Here is a 14,061-nt window from a genome sequence, read left to right as displayed (position 1 = left end):
GGTGTGGCTTGCACTGAACTGCACTCCTTTATCACTCTGATGCAACAGACCTTTCCTGCTGACCTTCTAAGTTGTCTTGGGCTGAAAATTGTTTTACTCTTCCTTTTTGTGGGTTATGCCACTCTAGAATTTGCTTAGAGTCATTATTTAAAGATATTTGGAGGTATTTGGGGGAGAGCTCAGGTGAGTCCCTGCCTTTACTCCACCTCTGATGTTGAGTTATTAATGATTATTTAACTAATGACTGCCTTCAAGGTTGTTACTCAACTTTACATAGATGGAAGAAAAATGTAGACAATTCACAGGAAAAGTCATGAAAAAGTTGTGGAAAAAGCTTGACCAAATAGGCTGAGGCTTGAACTGCCTTTGTATGGAATAGCAAAGGAACCATGTGAGTCAAATCAACAACCTGCCTACAAAAAAAGGACAATTCAATAATACATGAAATGGGTGGAGGTGAACTGCTTGCCTACAGGTAAACCTTAAACCAGAATGGCAAGGGACTGAGGTATTCCAGGTAAGTGAAGTTTCCTGATATTTGAGTTAAATCTTTAACTGCCATATTGATTTTAATAGCAATAGTTACATCTATAAAAAGGACATCATTTTCCTTTCTAATGAACAATATATTGAACATAATTCTTGGGGCCACCACAAAATGATGATGAACAGAAATTACTATCTTGGGCTATTGACATCCTTAGAGGGACTACAATGATATCAGCAAAAGGTTCTTTCCTAATCTCACTGATTTACTTCATAGGAGTTACCATGAGCAAGGCAGTCTGGTTAGGAAAACTAAGCTAGTCACCATGAAGCCAAACATTAATCAAGATTTGTAGTACATGGAGAGAGATTGGGTCAGTCCAGAAAAACTCAATGAATCATGGAGTCCAAGTGGCTGGGGGGGAGGGATCCCTGACAATCAAAACCAGAAGGTTTTCTGCCTTTTCAGCTAGCTAGTTAAAACAATTCAAATTTGCCTGCTCAGCCTTACCCTATGGTCTGGCCAATCCCTATGGATTTAAAGAACCTTTACTAGGTTTGACTGGTCTTTCTCATTTGACAGAAGAGATTTCTTTGGATGAATGAGGAATCCAAACTCCACAGGGGCTTGAGACCCAAACTTGGCCTTTTTCTCCTCACTGTTATTATCCTCCCAGGGATGAAAGTTCAGTCCCACAGTTGGGTTCAAAAATCAATTGCAAAAGAGCAAGATGAGGGAACCAGGACTAGACAATAGTTGGTGTAACTACGATCTGGGAAAGTTCTAATAGTCCATCGGACAATATAAATCAACCTTGTAATGCTGCTGTCAGAAAGGCTAATGTGATCTTGAGCCATGTTAACAGGATTACAAAATGCAGTTTGAGTTCTGTTGAATTTTGCCTGGTCAAATGGCATCTGAAATACATTATTTGGTTCAGGTCATCTCATTTTAGTCAAGATATTGACAGATATCCATAAGAGGATGGTTAGGATTTCAAGGTGTTTGGAAACCAAGCACTATGAAGAATGGTTGAAGGTATTAGAGCCAGCTCTTACCAACTCCAGTTGTTGAATTTTCAGTGTGTTTACCCCTCAGAAATTAGCTAGAGCTACAAATCAGGACTTTTTGTTGTTGTTGTTGATTTTTCTAGGCTTAAGAAAGTGATGGAGAAAAATGTTAATAATGCAGATTAATTAATAATGCTGTGTGTGGACATATTTTTCCTCCAGAAAGCCAGTTGTTAAACATTTACTAGTATACCCCTGGCACCGAAGGTATTTAGTCTGAAGTAGAAAAGGCTTTGCAAAGGTGATGTAGGAAAAAGGACCTAATAACAATCTTCAAATATTTAAATGATTGTCATATGAAGGAGGGACTCATACCCTTTTCATCCAAAAGTATTTTTCCCTCTGACCCTTGTGATTATGCTTAATCCCTAAAATATATTGGCACCATTCCCCTTAGGGAAAGAAGACATAAACAACAATAACTAGCATTTTCATAGCACTTTAGGGTTTATAAAGTGCATTACATTTGATATCTCATTTCATCCTCACTATAACCCATTGAGATATGTGCTATTTTTATCCCCATTCTATAGAATAGGAAACTGAAACTAAAAGAGTCAGTGATTGGCCAAAATTGTACAGCTAGTTTCTGAGGCAGGATTCAAAACCAGGTCTTCCTGACTCCAAGTCCAACTCTAACAACTGTTCATACTAGCTGAGCACCCAAGATGAGCATCAGTGACTCTACCCAGGTCTAGCAGACATATAAGCCAGCTCTGTCCCACCTGGAGTGCTATTGTACCCTAGTCAGGCCAGCTCAACTCTTGCGAGAGTTCACTATATGAGAAAGCAAGGATGAGCATGTAAGACTCAGATAGTCTTGCTGTTCTGGTCTGAAGTTTATCCTTTCTGTCTTCCCTGGTCTTGCCTGAGACCCTGACTGCTGTCCTCAAGTTTTTGCTGTTAAATAACTCTTTCACCTCTTCTTTTAGCAGTTCCCCAATAGGTAGGTACTCCCTTAGTTTCCAGAGTTTTGTTTTTATTTGGGGTGATATGCCATTTAGTACATATATAAAATATTGATGAACTCATTGTCTAAGGTGCCTTTAACCATAATGTATTTTCCATGTTTATCTCTTTTAAACAAATTTATTTTTGAGATCATGATTACTGCCCCCTTTCTGAGTTAAGCTGATGCAAAATAGATTTTGTTCCAAATCCTTATTTTAACTAATTCTCAGTCTTCATATTTCAAGTGTGCTTCTTTTAAACAGTCTAATGTTTAGTTCTGCTTTCTAATTTATTCAGCTATTCTCTTCCATTTTGTGGGTGGGTTGATACCATCCACATTCATTGTTATAATCATTAATTATATAGTTCCTTCTATTCTATTCTTTTACTTTTTTACTCTCTTTTCCTTTTGCCTCTCTCTTTACAAAGAAGAAGAATGGGTTGGGCGAGGAATATGCACAGTGATCTATGCTTGATGCAATCTGCTTCTGCTTCCTTGCTCTCTTTCTCTTCTCTTTGCCTAATCACTAATCACAGGTTCTTTCTCTTTCTTTCTTACCTTTTAACCTCCTTCACAACTCACCCTTCAAGGCTTTAGTTTATTTTGATTATGAACAATTCCTTCCTGAATCTGCTTTCCCTCTTATTCCTTACTTTCTTCTTTCAGTTTTCTCTTATTTCCCTGTTCATTGTATTCACTTCATTGGATTCCCTGTTCAACGATTTCAGCTGAATACATTCAACTCAATGAACGTGTTTTATTCCAAACCTGTGTGTATGTGTGTGCACGTGTGTGTGCACACTTGTGAGTGCTCTCATTTCCTTTGACTGGTTCTGAAGATGTAATTGCATATTTCAGAAAGCCCTATATTGTTTCTTATGCAACAATGGATGCTATTTCAATATACATTTCTTCTGACATGTTTGTCTCTGCCTCTTATTTCAAAACACATTTTCATTGTGTGAGAGCTCTCTTTAAGTTTGCTGGTTTATTTTAAATTTTCATATGAGGATTTCTGAGAATTTAATTTCTTTTCAACATTCCTATTGTTATTTGTGAAGGAGATCATGAGAAAGCATGCTCCTTCACAACCATCTTCTCTGAGATCTTCCCAGTGTTCTTTTCAAACATTTCCCCTTCACTCAGGTCAAGAGGACTAATTTTTTGTTTGTTTGGTGTTTTTTCCAAGTATCTCTAAGTGCCTGGCACAGTGTCATTTAAAATTGGGGAGGCACTTCCTAAGTGATGGTTAGATTTGAATACTGGTAAATGGGCCTTATTAGCAAGGACCCTCATCTTATCTCAGGCATCTATCAAGCCCTTCCTGCATACATGCCCCCTCCCAGAACTGATTGTAACTCAGTCATGTTACTCATCTTCTGTTCTCCCTTCCTCCAAACTAGACACACCTCAGGGTTCACCTCATAATCTGTCATGTCCCTAACTCTCTGTATTAGCTAAGCTGTTGGTTTATCTCTCTCAAAGTATGTCACAACTTGGTTTAGTGGAAATTGAAAACTGTCCTTTTCTTTTTCTTGGACAGACGAGAACTATTTAAAGAATGGAATGGAGCCCGGAAAGATGCCACCAAGATCCTCATTGTCATCACAGATGGTCAGATACAGGGAGATAATTTGAATTACAGAGATGTCATCCCAGAGGCAGAGAAAGCAGGGATCATCCGATACGCAATTGGGGTATGGAACAAGAAAAGCTTCTCCCTGGCTCTTTCTCAAGCAGTATAGCTGACATTTTTGCTTTCCCTCCTTTGTAGTTTCGCTTGTAAGACATAAATGTACCCGCTATCATTCCTTCTGTCCATCCACGAACCCAGTTGTCCCCTAACAAAAGGAACAGAGTTGAGATTCTGTTTCCTCAGAAATTTCCAGAAGGTGAAAACCTGTTCACATGCTGACCCTGATTCTGCTGCCATCATCTGGTAACAGGTGGGACGTGCCTTTAGAACTTCAACTGCCAGGCAAGAACTGAGGACCATCGCCTCTAACCCACCACAGGAACACATCTTTCAGGTGGATAACTTTGAGGCTCTGAGGAACATCCAAAACCAACTACAAGAGAAGATTTTTGCCATAGAAGGTGAGATTGGATTCCCAGTGCCCAAGTCCAGGTCTAGTATCTTTCATCCTCACACAGCTATGTTCCTCCTTACATAGATCTCTGGCCTCCTAGGAATGTCTAATTCTATACAATCAATTTTGTATCTTGCTCCCAACATCTTAGTCTCCTTCCTGTTCACCAAAACACAGATCTTTTGATTCCTACCCTCCAAATCTTCTCTAGAGCACATTCTTCTGAAATAGAGGTGATTGGATCCTCATCCTCTAATTCTCTACCCTTTCTAAAACTAGACATTTTATCTCCCACAGGTACCCAATCAGGGAGCAATAGTTCTTTCGAGTTTGAGATGTCTCAGGAAGGCTTCAGTGGTGTGTTCACCTCTGTGAGTAGGTTTTACACAAATCCAGGGTGGTGAAGAAATGAGGTAGAAGTGGTACAAACTGGGGTAAGGTCCGGAGAAAAGTCAGAAGAGTCAGTAGAAAACTGTCCTTTTGTCTGGATTGGTAGATGGAGTACTTCATCACTTCTTTCCATGGCAGAGGGAAGTGGGATATGGACACAATTTTGATGAGCAATAAGAATTTCATAAATTATCTCTTCCCCTCTAGTTCTAATATCTTTTTCTCCTAGGAAGGGCCTCTACTGGGTACAGTGGGGAGCTTTGACTGGTCTGGTGGGGCCTTTCTATATGACCAAATTGATAAACCCACATTCATCAACACATCCCTGGTGAATTTGGACATGAATGATGCTTATCTGGGTAAGGGAGATACTCTCATGTTTAGGAATATGAGAACTATGAAGAAGAATCTTCCCTCATTTCAAGTGGGGTCCATAAGAGAAAATACACTCCCTATTTTGTGGGTTCATCTCTTCAGGTTATTCTATTGATGTTGTTGTTCAAAGAAAGACCCAGTATCTAGTCATGGGAGCTCCTCGATATCAACACATAGGGATGGTGGCAATGTTCAAAAAGAGCTCTAACACTTGGGAGAAGACAGCTGAGGTTACAGGGAAACAGGTGAGTGATGTGGATGTTGGGTCTAGCATAAGTAAAAAGAGAGATAGGACAGAGAGAAAGGATGACAAAATGCTCCAGTTTCCTGCTTTCACTCTCTCTATCTGAAGCTATGGGGTTCTTTCCCACAGATATAGCCTCAGGAATATAACTATGGCCTCACCTTCATGACAGCTTCTTGTGGTCAGTAATTTCCATATACAGATTTTCATCCAAGTTATCTTGAGAATAACAAAAATGAACACAGGAGTCAAGACCGATAAGAGCATATACTTTTTATGGATAAACAATTACAGGTACACAGAGTAGATAAAGGATAATACTTTGTGCAACTTAAAAGATAAGACTTTTTTCATGATATGCAAACCTGAAGGAACCAAGGTCCTATTCAGCCATTGGTTAGCCCAATCAGGAAGGCAACTTAGTTGATCTATGGAGGCAGAAGAATGGCAAGTGCTGCTAGTAGTTCTAATGAGAGCACCAGCTTCTCTCCCTCTCTGAGGCCAACTGTAGACAGCTATAAACACTGAAAGCATGTGAGCCTCTGGGCTAGTTTTTAGGCTGGCCTACTATATTGTCCTGGCCTAGTTCTGTGTATTAGTTGGAAGAAGAATGAGCAAGAAAACAAAGACCCAGTCATTGGCGGAGCAGGGAAGCTGGGGCAGGGGCAGGAGGGGATGGCAGGATGGAGATGGGGGTGTTCCTTAAGGAACACTTGTCTCTACTTGTCTGCCTCATGCTGTGATGTTTCCCTGGGGAAACCATGTGTATCAGGCTTGGCTGCAAGCCAACTGAGTTCACAGAGGCAGAGATAATACCAAAGGGCTGACTGATGGTGATGCCTCCTCAACAGGACCTTCTAAACTCTTCGCTCTGCTTTTAACTTGCCTGAGTCAGATGACACAGGAGCCTGACATCACCTGAGTACACTCCTTCTCTACCCTTATCCTTAGAAAAAAATATAAAAGGGGCAGCTAGGTGGCACAGTGGATAGAGCACCAGCCCTGGAGTCAGGAGGACCTGAGTTCAAAACTGGACTTAGACACATGACACACTAGCTGTGTGACCCTGGGCAAGTCACTTAACCCTGATTGCCTCCTTCTCCCCCCAAAAAGAAAGAAAGAACAAAGAAAAGAAAAAAAATAAAACATAGAATGTGAGAGAAGGAAGAGACCTTGGAACTCATCCAGTCCCCTCTTTGTGATCCAAAGGGCAGTGTTATGAGTCCAGCAAAAGGGCTCACTAAAGTCCCTGTGGAGACTGAGAAGTGACTTAATCTTGATCTTCTTCAGATTGGTTCTTATTTTGGAGCAACCCTGTGTTCAGTAGATGTGAATGGGGATCGCAACACTGACCTGATCCTTATTGGGGCTCCTCATTACTTTGAACGGAACCAGGGAGGCCAAGTATCTGTCTGTCCCTTACCTCGGGGGGTAAGTAGATTGATGGGAGGCAGGGAATCTGGGTCCTGGCTAGAGATACCTGAAGTGAATGGCTGGAAGGGTGGCCCAGGACTTGGAGTGTGTCACAATGTTCATTTTTCAGAAGGCTAAATGGAGCTGTGAAGTTGTTCTTCGAGGGCAGCCAGGGCACCCATGCAGTCGTTTTGGAGCAGCCCTGGCTGTGCTCGGGGATGTGAATGGAGATAAAATAATAGATGTGGCCGTGGGAGCACCAGGAGAGGAAGAGAACCAAGGAGCTGTCTACTTGTTTCATGGAATGGCTGGATCCAACATCAACTCTTCCTATAGCCAGGTGAGATTATTTTATTTCTCTTAACTTGTCATCCTTTGAGTATCTCATTTTTTTCCTTGACTTCTCTCAAGGTCCTTTTGCCCTTTGTGATTTAAAGCTTCCCTCCCAAATCATGTAAGTATTATAATTATATCAATTCAGACATAAATATAATCATATCCATTCAATTTTACAAGCATTCTGTCCCACACCTAGTATGTGCAAACTCTTTGCTTGGAATAGGGATTAAAAATTAAAAAGACAGTCTTTACAATAAAAGTAATTGTAAGTATGAATAACTATACCCATCCATATTTGGGCATCAGTGACTTAACAGACTTTTAGAGTAGAAATGGACCTCTGAGACTATCTCCTATAACCCATAATTGACTAAGAATCCATTCTACAACAGGTTCCACAGTATTGGAAGTTTTTCCTTATATAGTTGGAGATAGATATGCCATACTTATCAAATTTGCAGATCACCCTAAGCTGAGAGGGATACATTCAATGACAGAATGAGGACCTAAAAAAAAAACCAAACACGTTGACAGACTAGAATGGCCCTAAGGTTATAAGATAAAATTTCATAGTGATAATAGTGAATTCCTGTACTTGAATTTTAAAAATCAACTCTAAGAGTGAAGGATGGAAAAAATATGTAGAATTAGATTAATATACAAACATTTATTAAGTGCCTAACTGTGCTGGGAACTAGAGATACAAAGATAAAAATGAAACAATCCCTACCTTTAAGAGGTGTACATTCTAACAGAGGGAACAATGTATACACACGTAAGTGTATATGTGAAATAGATACAAGGTAATATCAAGGGAGAGACACTAACAGCCAGGCAGGGGGTCAGGAAAACCCTCATATAGGAAGCGGCATTTGAGCTGAACCTCATAGGAAACCAGAGATTATGAGAGGGGAAGATAAGGAGAGAAAGCATTCCAAGGCCTGGTGGAGGATAGACTTTGCAAAGGTCTGGAGAAAGGTGACTGACACCTAGAATATATAAAGAGAGGTGATGTATCACAATCCTGGAAAGGGAGGTAAAAACTAGATCATGAAGAACTTTAACGCCAAACAGAGAAGTTTGTATTTGATGTTAAAAACCACTCAACCTTCTTGAGCAAGGGATATCACTTTGGCAGTCATGTAGAGCGGTGGTGTCCTACTCACATAGAAATGGAGGCCACTACACCATACATATGATCCCTACAGACTGTGTATTGGCTTAGAAAACCATATATTAACATTATCCATGTTCCATTTTATTTTTTATTTCTTTTGTTTAATATTTCCCAATGGCATTTTAATCTATTCCAAGCCACCTGGGAATATTGCCTGCCCAAATGCAGCCAGCAGACTGTGTGTTTGACACTTGTGGTGTAGCGGATAGATGATGCAGGCCAGAGGGTATGAGTACCTGACCTAGAGTGGCGGTCATGTAAGTGGAGAGAATGGAATGGGTAGGAGATGTTGAAAGATGCCTATGTGAAAGAAAAAAATGCAGGCGCTTAATGAAGCACATGTTCCATATGAGTCAGTAATATTTCAATGGCAGCCATGTGAACAATTACAATCTTATTTTGATAATTCTAGGGATGTCTATCTTGTCAGTGTAAACTGCCTCCACTAGTAGAGACTGCAACACATCCATGCTTTCTCATCCTAGGTATTTTTTATTCAGCATCTTTCTATATATACTTCATAGAGGATCTACCCCTATGAACTAGAGACCTTCAGCTTCTCTTAGTACTTTTTGCAAAGCAGTGTTGCACTAGCTGTACTATTCCTCATTCTTGCTACACAATCAATAAACATTTATTAAGCACCTGTTATGTATCAGGCACTGTGCTATAGCCCACATTCTTTTCCAGTTCATACATATCCTTGATGTCATCACTCACAAGTCATCAGTGATAGTAACTTGCACCCTACTTATACACACCATATGTCTTTCTATTGCCTTTTGGGCCACTTGCAATTTCGATTCTTCAGAACTGATGGCAAGGCCCCACAATTCAAAGCTCCATAGCTTTATATGCTGTTAAAAAAATATGAACTTTATAGTAAAGGACTTTACAATTTTCTAAATTTGATATAATCAAATCTGCAGAACAGTATTAGAAAACTATCCCCAACCTCTCAGAGTTACCCCTAGAACTGAAAGGAGAAGTAGGAGCTACATTCTGGGGCCCCAACCTGCCGATGCTAGTGGGAGCTGGGGAAGTGAGCTTCAGCTACATGTGAAGGCTTTGTCTGAGATAAATATCGAACCCCTTGCATTTACAGGGACTTGCTGGAGAGATTCTCCACCTGAAACTTTAATTAATAGATTCTCTACTTTTCAGGAGCCATTAGAGAAAAAATAACTGTTTTCTCTCTCTTTCTTTTGTTCTAGGCTGTAACTATACAGTCAGTTTTCCAGTATGTTTTCCTTATCAGTCAGACCACTTTCTTTGTGATAAATTTTCCTTGTCTGAATGCTTAAATTAATGAATGAAATCAATATCTGTTGTATTAGTGTTCCTACTATAAACATTAGACTAGAAGCTGTATGAATTTTTGTACCCCTAAAACATTAGTGTCTAGCAGTTTACCTAGAACATACTACAAATGCTCATAAATGTATATATGGTACATATACATATACATATGTATGTATATTTAGGCACATACATATATGTATACACACATCTATGTATATATAGATGTATATACTTTTTAAATATGTGTTTCCCCTAATTTGTTAACTTTTTTTAAAGTTTTGAGTTCCAAATACTATCCCTCCTTCTCTTCTCCCCTCCCTGAGATGATAAGCAATTAGATACAGGTGCAATCACGTAAAACATTTCCATGTTAGTCATTTTGCACAAAAAGACTGAAATAAAAGAAAAAGAGTGAAAGAAAGTAAAAAAAAAAAAAGCATGCTTCAGTCTGTATTCAAACAATATCAGTTCTTTCCCTGGAGGTGGATACTATGTTTCATCATTACTCTTTTAGGATTGTCTTGGATCATTATATCACTGAGAATAGCTAAGTCATTCACAATTCTTCATTGTAGAATATTGCTGTTACTGTGTACAATGTTTTCCTAGTTCTGCTCACTTAACTTTGCATGAGTTCATGCAAGTCTTTCCAGGTTTTTCTGAAACCATCTTGTTCATCATTTCTTATAGCACAATAATATTTCATCACAATCATATGTCACAGCTTGTTTAGCCATTCCCCAACTGATAAGCATCCCTTCAATTTCCAGTTCTTAGCCTGTGTGTATACTTTTAAGTAGACCCAGAATGCTTATCTCGTTGTGACATGAGTCCAAACACCTGGTCTGAGTTCCTTATCAATTGCAGGTCTATAGGGTAAAGTCTGTTTGCAGGCCTAGAAACACTAAATGATCCATCCCAAACAATTAATCCCTTTTTTGGGAACCCCACATCTTTTTTAAGGGCTTTTATGAATTTGTTTTCCTTTTAAGTTAACCTACTTGCCCTAGTGAAGGGCGAATTAGAAACTCCATTTGAATAGTCCTTGAAGAGGCAAGGATCCACTGGGAGAAATTTCAGTTGCTCTTTAGAAGAGACCCAGAAGAAATATCCCTAGACCTCAGAGATTCACTTATACTACAGACCCTGGTGAAACTATGGTGTGTCCCATGTGGAAAGGGACTTCTATAGATTGTATTTGGACCTCCGTTGGATATCCTATATGCTTATGGAATTATTGGTGGTTTTATACCCAAGACAGTTTGGTTTCTTACCTGAAGATAAGAAGTAACTTCTAGGCAACCTCACTCAGGTCCCTCATTCCTGTGAGGAGAGTTCTGTGCATTCTGAGAACTCAGATAGAGCAGGCTTTCCCTCTAAAAAAGGGAGGCTTGGTTTTCTTTTACTTTTTAAATTAGCTCACAATTAAATCTGACCTGTAGCATGGATCCAGAGGAGAGAGAACCCTTTGTGGGAAAGGGAAAGTATGAATTACAATATCTCCTGGAACCCTGCTGCTTACTTAGTACCTATCTGAGCCCAGAGCAGAAATGCTTCTCAGTGAGAGAGAGAAGGCAAAGGCCTCAGTGTCCTTGGAAGTAAATGGATTAGTGTTGCTACACAAAAATAAACTAATAAATAAATAAATTTCTCACCTAAATAGAGAGAAGATAACTTCCAGTTCACTTCAAGTCCCTAATCAAGTCCCTGATAGAGCCCCACATACTCTGAGACTCCATAAGAACCAGGGTTTCCCTCTGAGAAGGAAAACTTGATTTTTATTTCCTTTTTTGTTTCTTTTGTTTCTTTCCTATTTCCCTTTCTGTTTTGTTTTCTTTATTGTTTTTGTTTGGAGGAAGGCTTTTTGTAAGGAGTGTAAACATGAGAACTCAGTAAAATTATGTTTACATGTCAAATTGTATCCCCGTGCACTTGGAAGTAAGAAAGAATATTTGTTTATAAACTCCACTACGTTGACTTTTTTTTTGGTAGAGGTAGTTGGAATTAAGTGACTTGCCCAAGGTCACACAGTTAGCAAGTGTCAAGTGTCTGAGGTTGGATTTGAACTTAGGTCCTCCTGACTCCAGGGCCAGTGGTCTATCCACAGCACTACCTGCCTGCCCTACCTTGACTTTTCCTATACACTTTAGTAGAAGGCATGGGGACGGCATTCCAAAAGGAAAATATTGAAGCTCCCTAAGTCATCAGAGAGCACTCCAGGATTTGGAACTGTGGACTTTGCCAAACACATTCCAGTAGTTTTGCTGAGGGTAGCAAATAAACTGGACAGAGTATAAGGGTGGGGGTCTACCCTATCCCACAGAAGACCTAGAATTCTCTATTGAGACCATCAATCAATTACTTCCACCCCCAAAGTAATAAGATAGTCTATACTTGAGTACCTTTAAAGAGAACTGCGCTTTCAACTACAAAACCAATCAACCAAAGTATAAACTAGATGTAAACAACCCAGTTAATTGAGTTATAAAGGTGTAAAGTGTTTTGAGCTACTGGATGATATGAGATGATCCTACATAGGAAGTATTTGGGGGTTGGCTAAAGAGACTCAATCATACCCAGTAGGGCTTGAATAAGAACAGCAAGCCAGTTTAGAATCAGAGATTCCAATAGCATGCCGGTCAAGGGATGGAGTAATTTCCACCAAGCTCTTGACAAGGAATTACTTAGGAGAAAGAACAGATTCTGTCTCTTCCCTACCCTCAACCAGTAGACCTGTGAACTTTGAAAGGCTAGAATATCTACACTTCCCATCAGTGGCTAACGGTGTCCCTGAGACTAGTGTCTGCCTCAGAAGCTGAGGACAAATTAGACATACCAATGAAAGGCAGCTTCAGTACTCTACAAGGATCCCAGCAGGAATCTAAGGGGAGCTTCATAAGGACCCCCTTTGACATTTCTGCTCTCTTTCCTCCTATATGCATTTGTAGAGAGTATATTCCATATTTGGAGGGGAGGGAGAATTCTTATTATGCCTCCTTAGTAAACACCCCAAACACCTGTCCTTATTATACCTCCTTAGTAAACACCCAAAACTCACTAAATCTAGCTGGCAAATTGATGTCAAATGTACAATCACTGAGGAATATACTGATAGGGGCTCATGAATGCAGTAGGAAACCATCCTTTATCCTTCAGGCCTACCTACAGAAACCTGAGGGAAGAAGTAGACAGTGGCCCTCTAGAGAACCAACCTATCAGCATAAGTGAGAGGTGGGAAAGGAAGCCTAGAGTATGGCATCTTAAAATGCTCAGAGCATGATCTGGCTTAGCTAGGTCTCCTACCATGCAGTCTTCCTTCTCAGAATCAGGTTCATTTCTCCCCTCAATTGTGTTCTGCTATTTTTGAGGTCAAACTATTTATAATCTTCTGTCATCCTTCTACATAGCATTCTGCAAATGAATAGGTACTCTAAACCAAAATAGGCTTTGGCTGACATATATCTTTACTTAGCAAAAAGAGATTTTTAAAAGGTTATGCTTGAGATTTTTACTGGACTTTCTGTCCCTTCATTGTAGTGACTATTTTTCATTGATTGAATGGTGAGTCAGTATCATTACTTCTGTCCATTTTTCATTTTTCAGGGTTGAAACCTCATATAAATGGGTTGGGGATGAAGCTGCTTTAACTGCACATAGTATCTTCTCATCTTTATCTTGTCTTCTAATATTATTTGACCTTTGCTTTAACTAGGTGATAATAATCTGACTATACAAAGATAGCTAGGTGCCAAGGTCATGAACTGTGCTGGGGTCCTGTGATTGTTCATGGAGTATTCTGAGAGAGTCAGAGTGGAAGGAGAAGGAAATGGAAACACTTTGACTGTTTGAGATTTATCCTCCATTTTAGGAATATGTGGGGAGGTGCAAATACCCAGGCTTTTTCTCCCTAGCTCTTTCACTTAGAAAGATTATGACAATTAAGCGGTGTGGTCAGTGCCAGTAGGTGAAGACAATGAGGCTGCAGTGTTGAACAAACTTAGTTTGATGAGAATGTCACCTCAGATACATTTTCCCTTTCCTCAAACTCTGAGCCATGGAGAAAGTTTCTGTGTTAACTGCCCCCTTCCTCTCCCCTTCCTGTGTCTAAGCAGGAAAGCCATTTGATGACCTTGCAGTTGTAAGCTTGGGACTGGCTGCAGTATTTCCACTGGGCATTGCTGGCCAGAACTCTTCCTTTTCCTTTCTATTTTCTCTTTATCCT

At 39.8% G+C, this 14,061-nt stretch overlaps 1 protein-coding gene across 1 annotated transcript in view; it reads left to right on the top strand.

Moving 5' to 3' along the window:
* LOC114040835 (integrin alpha-M-like) overlaps positions 1–14,061 on the top strand; it is a 50,483-nt gene that overhangs the window by 13,831 nt on the left and 22,591 nt on the right. Inside the window, exons 8-14 of the mRNA XM_027859032.1 lie at positions 4,053–4,206; positions 4,456–4,606; positions 4,897–4,970; positions 5,219–5,348; positions 5,467–5,609; positions 6,899–7,039; positions 7,152–7,361. Coding sequence (XP_027714833.1) covers positions 4,053–4,206; positions 4,456–4,606; positions 4,897–4,970; positions 5,219–5,348; positions 5,467–5,609; positions 6,899–7,039; positions 7,152–7,361 — 1,003 coding nt within the window. The remainder of the gene's footprint in view (positions 1–4,052; positions 4,207–4,455; positions 4,607–4,896; positions 4,971–5,218; positions 5,349–5,466; positions 5,610–6,898; positions 7,040–7,151; positions 7,362–14,061) is intronic.

This window comes from Vombatus ursinus, unplaced genomic scaffold, assembly GCF_900497805.2.
Source record: "Vombatus ursinus unplaced genomic scaffold, bare-nosed wombat genome assembly UNPS02014158.1, whole genome shotgun sequence".
Classification (NCBI taxonomy): domain Eukaryota; kingdom Metazoa; phylum Chordata; class Mammalia; order Diprotodontia; family Vombatidae; genus Vombatus; species Vombatus ursinus.
This window is presented reverse-complemented; position numbering and strand designations above follow the sequence as displayed.